Raw genomic sequence first — 7,722 nt, forward strand, 5'->3', positions numbered from 1 at the left:
AATCGAAGACAGTTATTAAGACATATGAGTTTCCAATAAACATATATCGAACAAAACAAAGTGAGTGATTCCTGGATACATAATGACTGGTTTTTATGCGAGTTTTTGTGTTTTGAAAGTTTAAAACTTGAATAGATTACTTCGGTCAAAACTTCAAGTAGACGGCCCCAGAATACAATTCTAATGGTTTTATTAGCTCAAGAACGTCGACTTTGGTCTTGTAGCATATTTGGTGAAGATCCCAAGGCTTCCAGACTCATTCTGAACTACCTTGTGGATTTTGGCTTGAAACAAAGTTCGGGTGTGTGACCTACTTTTCATTGATACAACCTCGATTGGAAGTTTTGACATCTTTTTTGAGTCCAAAATATCAGATTTTGTGGGGGTAGCATAGCTTGTTTGTGTGCACATGTTTTCGAACCAATCCCGAGCACCCAAGAGGAGTTCATTAGAACTTAGCTAAAATTTCTGGTGCCTCATGTTGGTGCAATCTCTTTAAAGGCCCTGGCATCACTTAAGTGGTCACTATTTTAGTGGGCCAGGCAGCGAGGGTGAATCGTTTTAAGGGCCCTGCCTTTGTTTAAGCGGTCACTATTTTAGTGTCCATGGCTTCGCTTTAGCGGTATCTTGCCTGCATGGCTAGGCCACTTTAGCAGTTAGGCCATCACTTTTGCGATTAAGTGGCCAAATTGACCGCTTGAGGTGTCTATAGGTAGTTATACCAGTTTTGGGATTCATTTCTCACAAAGTGTGACTTGAGTCTTGCTCTTGAGAACTCGATAATCTGTGGGAATTGCTTGGTGTTGTTGAGGTTGTTGGAGATTTTTGTGGGTTGATTATGGGCTCGATAATTGCACATTTTGACCGTGAATTAGGTGTTTATAATTGCATGAGCTATTTTACTGGTTCTCGAGATCGGATTATGCTCATTTTTAGGACACGAGTGTCCTGAGCCTTTAGGGAACAATTGATGGAGTCAATTTTGAGATTCGCGGTGCGGGACCTATAATTCTAATTTTGACTCATTTTGGGCTCATCTTCAATTGTTTCTAACTTCATGTCTAAACGTCGATATTAACGTTGTGATTGTTAATTTGATAGTGTAACACTATTCGGAGGTCGTTTGAAAGGAGAAAGCTCTAAAATAGGTGTTTTAGATCTCGCACGGTCAAATTTGAGGTAGGCTACGACTTACCAGACTTTAGTATGGGCTTGTGTATTTAGATTGATTAGCTAGCTTTGGGTTGGGTTTCTAGCTTATATCTTGCTTAGCTGATAGAACACATTCCTTAGTCTTATTTTTGGGTAGTTTCGGGGTATTTGAGCATGTCTACCTTGATTTCGTGATTACATCACATCTTGTAGTCTCTCTTTGGTTGATTGTGTAGTTATTGGTAACTTGTTCTTGGCCTTAGCCTAGGTGTGGGCGAGTGACTGTCTTAAACTTGTGATTTGGAACCTTTATGCCTTAGAATATCTCTGACTTTGCTTCGGACGGCTTAGATCCCTATAGATTGATATATCAATCTTGGATTTGATACTATGAACCTTATTTAGGAGACAACTCAGCTCTTGCAACTGTTCATCCATGATCTCCCTTGTGTTTTGACCCGGATGTGTTCTTTGCGATTTCCAACCTTGTAGGATATTTTCGATGGGGTCTTGGATTTGGAGCTGGAGTGGGTCCCCGATGACTCTGCAAATGGTTTCACTCTACGACATGTTCTCGATGGAGGAAAAGTGTGTGATTTGGAGACAATCAAAGTCTACTAGCCACAGTTCAAGATCATTGATTATGATTATCTGCCGCGATTCGAGGTTCGTGCTATTATCCAGGGTTTGAGACCATCTGTATCCCTACTAGCCACAATTTAAGTCTGGGAATCACTCTTTTGGTTGGGTTCAAGCCCCGACATGGTTATTATACTTCAGGTTTCCTTAACCGAGGTTCAAATTCGTGGATGACTGTTTCAGTTCTGGAATACTTTTAGACTTAACTAGTGTTATCCTTAGCTCTTCTGTGTACTCATTGGGCTTATAGGAGTCTGCTTGTGTTATTTACTTTCAAAGTGTGCACGAGTGTACCTTCTGGACTTATGGACGCTCAGTTAGGTTATAGCTAGCTACTTTACTTTTCCATATCGTCCATTCTCTATAATCGTGTGCTCTATAATTAGTCTTTCGTTACCACTTCTCTTATTTGACCTCTAGTTGTTGTTACTCTCTCACTTTTCAAATTGCCTTTACTTTCCAAGCTTAGTCGGCCTATAATACCTACTGGTACTTGTTATTTTGGTACTCATACTGCACTCTGCATCTGCTTTCTTGATGCAAATCCTAGCGCCAACATACATTGTTGATTCTGGCCAGTTGCAAAGATCTTCGGAGATTGAAGGTGAGTTGACGTCGTCCTAGTTCAACCTATCTCTCTTTGTATATAGTTTTGGACTAGTCTTTTCTATTCGAGACAAGTCTGTACTTTTTGGTCCACTTTTGGGACTTGTACTCGTATAATAGCTTTGTACTACCATCCCTAGGTCATGGGATTGGATCTTTTACTTCTCTTTTCCGTTGTGTTTCTTCTTCTTCTTCTTTTGCTTTATAATCTCTCATTGTTGTTGTTTCTATCCAATATGTTTGTTACTTGTTGTTCAGGGATATGAGTTGGCTTACCTGGTGGGTTATGATAGGTGACTCGAGTTTTCGGGTCAGGACAATATTGGACCCATAACAAACCTTTCATTATTTAGTTTAAGTAGAAAAGACATGACTATATCATAGGCTAATTTACATAGATAATGTATTATATAGTCTTATTTACGAGTTGTAACATATATTTATTCTTACATAAATTAGCCTTACTTTTCTTATCAAAAGTAGCTAAACACACATATATAATACATTTCTAACACAATTGTAATATAGTAACAGATAAACTAATTTTAAATAGTATTTGAATATTTTAAATCTGGTATAATACATTTTAAGCATAGTTAATTAGAGGAAAAAACAAACAATAGTTTTCATACATTTTGAATTCAAATATATATATATATATATATATATATATATTATTGACATGATTCAAGTGCACGTTGTGAATGTATAGCTAAAATATTTTTAACATAAATATATTTTAAGTATTATATGTGAATCTTAAACATTCAAATACTATTTAAATTAATTTATGTTGTTAAAATATTATATTTGTTCTGGAATGATAACTACCAAATTCATATCAATATATAATATTGAATTCAAATTGTATTATAATTATTAGCTCCAACCAACCCAAAAACAAACCATGCAGTCCACCCATACTGCTGGACAAAATTTGCCGGATATCCAAAAACAACCGTCTCGCCACCAGACCACCGCCGGAACTTGTAGATTTTCAAAATTGATTTTTTTGGTTCTTGAAAATTAGAGGTTTTCTTACAATCCAAAAGTGATTAAGTTGTCACAAAGCAATTAGAATTAAAGCATAGGAAGATGATTGTTGAGTTTACATGGCGTGTGTGTTCAATATACACATGGATCACACATGTTTTTTTTTTTCAAGTACTAGTAAAGTTTCAATTTAAAAATAAATAATAATTGTAAATTTTTTGAAAAGTTTAATTAAAGATTGTATTGTAAGAGAAACTCGTCTGTATAGAATTAAGAGAATGTTCATCTCATAATATTGTGATGGTAGTTTGAGAAAGTTATAAACCACTCTTAAATATTTTTCCTACAATCATGCACAGTCACACAAACACAACATGTTAGGTATAGTTACAAGGGAAAAATCTCAAGTTTCATGACTAAATCTTTGAAAAAGTTATGATCCTTTTCTCTTTTACGACAAATTCTTAATTACAAACATAGGTGGACTTCTTCCATTAGGCGAGCTGCATTACAGGCGCCTAGACATTACACGAAACATTATTCATACGATAATATTTTTACTTTTATAAAAATTTCATTGAAGAATTAGAAAACCCAAAATGTACAAAAAGATAAGTTCGCTATCGACAAGTTTATTGATGTCATTGATACTGGTTTGTGGTGAGATTCATGTAGGGGCCTACTTGGGCATAAATTGGGGGAGGATGGCAACACAAAAGCTTGTCCCATCAATGGTTGTGGATTTACTCTTACAAAATGGAATTTCAGAGTTGAGGCTTTTTCAACCAAGCTTTCATGTTCTTGATGCTTTTGCTGACACCAATATCGGTCTCATCGTTACCTTACAAGAGAACTATTTAAAAAATGTTTTTGAGCAAAAACAAATGGACGACTATATTCATGAACGTGTCAAGGTGTATTCGGAAAAAGGAGTTAAATTCAGGTAGATGTGATGAATTTAATATTCAAAGTAAGTAGATAATTGTTGTTTCATTTTTAGACTTGAACTCGAAGTTATTGATTTGTAGGTATGTGTACGTGGGGAACGAACCCTTTACAAAATCATTTATATATGAAAAAACAATTTAATGGTACTATCCGTTACCTGAATATGACGAGAGATGCCCTTGATAAGTTCAACCTCCCAAATATCAAAGCAACAACTCCTCATTTCACAGACGTCTTAACAAATGTTACCAAACCATCAGAAGGTGATTTTCGAGAAGACATAAAGGGGAAAATGTTGGAATTTCTTGATTGCATTAACAGAACTGGTGCCCCTTTCGTTATCCATATCTTCCCAATCTATACAGTTTATAGATACGGATTTGATGTGGACTTTGCTTTCTTCGATAATAAATCCAAGTTCAAAATCGTAGATGGAAATAACACCTACACTAATCTGTTCACTTTCATATACGATACACTTGTTTCTGCTCTAGCAAAGGCAGGTTATGGTGATATGGAGATTATTGTCGGACAAATTGGCTGGCCTACAGATGGTTATGTGAGTGCAAGTGAACCAAATGCTGAAAGATTTCATCGCGGCCTTCTTCAATATATTGCTAGGAAGGAGGGAACTCCACTACGCCCAAATAAAGATATAAATATGTATCTCCTTGGCTTGACAGATGAGAATATGGTTGTTACAGATTATGGACCTTATCAACGACATTGGGGTATCTATAAACATGATGGTATACCCAAGTACAAAATTGATTTCACCCTACAAGACCGAGATGTCAAGCCTTCCGTTGCAAAAGGTACTACTTATGTTGAATTGTGTGATCATCAAACATGGATAATTTCCTCTGCTTCATATCACGTTGTTTTTCTTGCGTTTAACATTTTCTTAACTTATGATTATATATATATTGTGAAAAGGTACCGTGCGAATGCCAAACAGATGGTGTGTGTTTGATGGTAAAACGGATCACAACGAGTCCCTAGTGTTGCAAGATTACGAGTATGCCTGTGAGAAATCAGACTGCACTGCGTTTGGTGCTGGTGCAACGTGTGATAACCTCAGTTTCATAGAGAAGGTCTCTTATGCATATAATATGCTTTACCAAATAACTAATCAAGATTTGCGGAAATGCAACTTATCAGGAGCAACGAGATGGTGGAACTGCATTAACCAGGAGATACTAAAATAAATATCCTTGTACCTCTATCTATCTATCTATATTACGATTTTAACCCTATTATAAATTAAAATATTATAAAACATTTAATTATTTAATTTAAATATTAAATTGTATCATTTTAATTAATATGTTAATGACTTTTGCACTTCTTTAGATTAATTCCTGATTAAAATATCTAATTTAATACATATTTATCATCTATAATCTATATGTATATAATAATAATAATAATAATCCAAAAATCTCTTTATAAAATGTATAATTAATTAAATATTAAATTATTAAACAATAAACTGACCATAGTATACTAATTGATACTAATGATATTATCATCATATGAAAAGACAATGCTGTCATTGTAATTACTACCAGTTTAAAACTAAAAGAAGAGGAAGGGTTGATATTAATTTATTCATTAATTCATTCATATGATAATATCATTCATTTTTTGGCTTTTCAAATTCCCTGGATTAATGGTGGAAAAATATTCTCTTTGAATTTATATAAAAAGGCCTAAGTTCTTGACATTACTATTAATGTTATATTCGTAGATGATTCTCACTTGACTTTAGCCTTTTTCATATTTTTTTTTAAGCTGTGCACTATATTTTTTTTCCATGAAACAATCATTGCTCTTTTGATTTGGTTTACTTGGTCATCCAGCAACATTTGCAGCATATAGGGAAGGATCATACTTCATTTATGTCACTACTTTTATTTATTGATTTGGATGAACATATTTCAAAACTTTTTATTGCTGTTTATATTTCTTATTCGACGAAAATGTTAAAATTCAGTGGCTATGACTTTTTGAATTACTATAAGTTGCATCTACTAGCTTTAAGTTATAATTTATTATACAGTCTACCTACTAACTATATTTAAATGCTCAAATTTACAGGTTTGGACAATCATTTTCCATATATGCAATAATCAAGTCATTCAAATAGGTTCATTATCAATCGATTTCAACTTGCACTTGAAATGGCTATACTAAATTCTACAAATATTTATAACACCTTAAATCTCTTCAATCACCCCACATTTGTTGTATTATTTCAACCATATCAAATTATATATATGCTCTTAAATTTGGCAATTTAAGGTTGAGTAAGTTCAAGGCACAAGAAGTGTACTTTGAACTATAGAACATAAGACGTTGGCGAAAGATGGCATGGAGATGGTTTATTTCCGATATTATATTACACTGCAGAAGGCACAATTTTCACTAATTTCTATTTTCTTTTGCAAGAATTAACTCAACAAGTCAGTAATGTTCTATAGGTTTGAACCTTTGATCAGTAATATCCCTATTTGAAGTGAGAAGGTAGAACACTATATGCTTCTTCCTTGTAAGAATTCACTGCTTAGTGTATTATTAATCTTTTTTTTTCAATAAAAATACACTAATTTATGTTAGTTTCTTCATTTACATTATCTATCATAATCTTCCTTTGAGAAGTCTATGGATTTTGAGATGCAACAACAAACTAAAAGATAAAAAACATGGATCCAAAAATGGTAGATGGACTACATGGGGAAGAAGAAGTCGAGATGGTGATATCTAGGTGCACTTGAATTTGAGAAGGCTTGATTTGAAATATGAATTTATTTTTTATATTGTGTTTGATGCTCACAAAAAATACATTGATGTTGACTTATTGTCATATAATATTTTATAATACAATATACATATTATTCAACTAATATTTTCTACCAATTTTCCAGTTTAAATGACTCATATAAGTAAATCAAATAAAGGGTACTTATACATGCACTTATGATTTATATATATTAAATTAATTATCTTAAGTTGATACAACTTCAACAAACACTACTTTCATATGACAATAACTACTTGATGGGCCTGAAGTATTTGTAACCATTAGTGGTGTTGCTCATATCCACTCTATTTGTCATTGGAATATCATTTAGGTAGAATATTTGATAGAGTAAAAGCACTATACAAGAAAACGTTATATAATTTGTTGACTGTATACAACTGCTAACTATAGTAGTAGTTATCAAAGTAATAGAATACAATGCTGAATGAACATTCTTTCTTTCTTAAAACTAAGGGGATCATTTCAACTTTATTTGATATTAACTTTCGGTGTGATGTACTTTGTGATGATAGTGAATATCGATTGAACTATTCATCAATTGAGCATGTATCCTTCACTTT

General features: G+C 33.4%; 1 protein-coding gene across 1 annotated transcript; it reads left to right on the top strand.

Annotated features, from left to right (window-relative positions):
* Positions 1-4,501: 4,501 nt before the first annotated feature.
* LOC125868720 (glucan endo-1,3-beta-glucosidase 6-like) lies at positions 4,502-5,079 on the top strand. Its single transcript, XM_049549306.1, has 2 exons — positions 4,502-5,001; positions 5,043-5,079. Exons 1-2 carry the CDS (start codon positions 4,502-4,504, stop codon positions 5,077-5,079), a joined length of 537 nt encoding a protein of 178 aa, XP_049405263.1.
* Positions 5,080-7,722: the final 2,643 nt, after the last annotated feature.

The sequence above is a fragment of the Solanum stenotomum genome, chromosome 6 (assembly GCF_019186545.1).
Source record: "Solanum stenotomum isolate F172 chromosome 6, ASM1918654v1, whole genome shotgun sequence".
In the NCBI taxonomy this organism is placed as follows: Eukaryota; Viridiplantae; Streptophyta; class Magnoliopsida; order Solanales; family Solanaceae; genus Solanum; species Solanum stenotomum.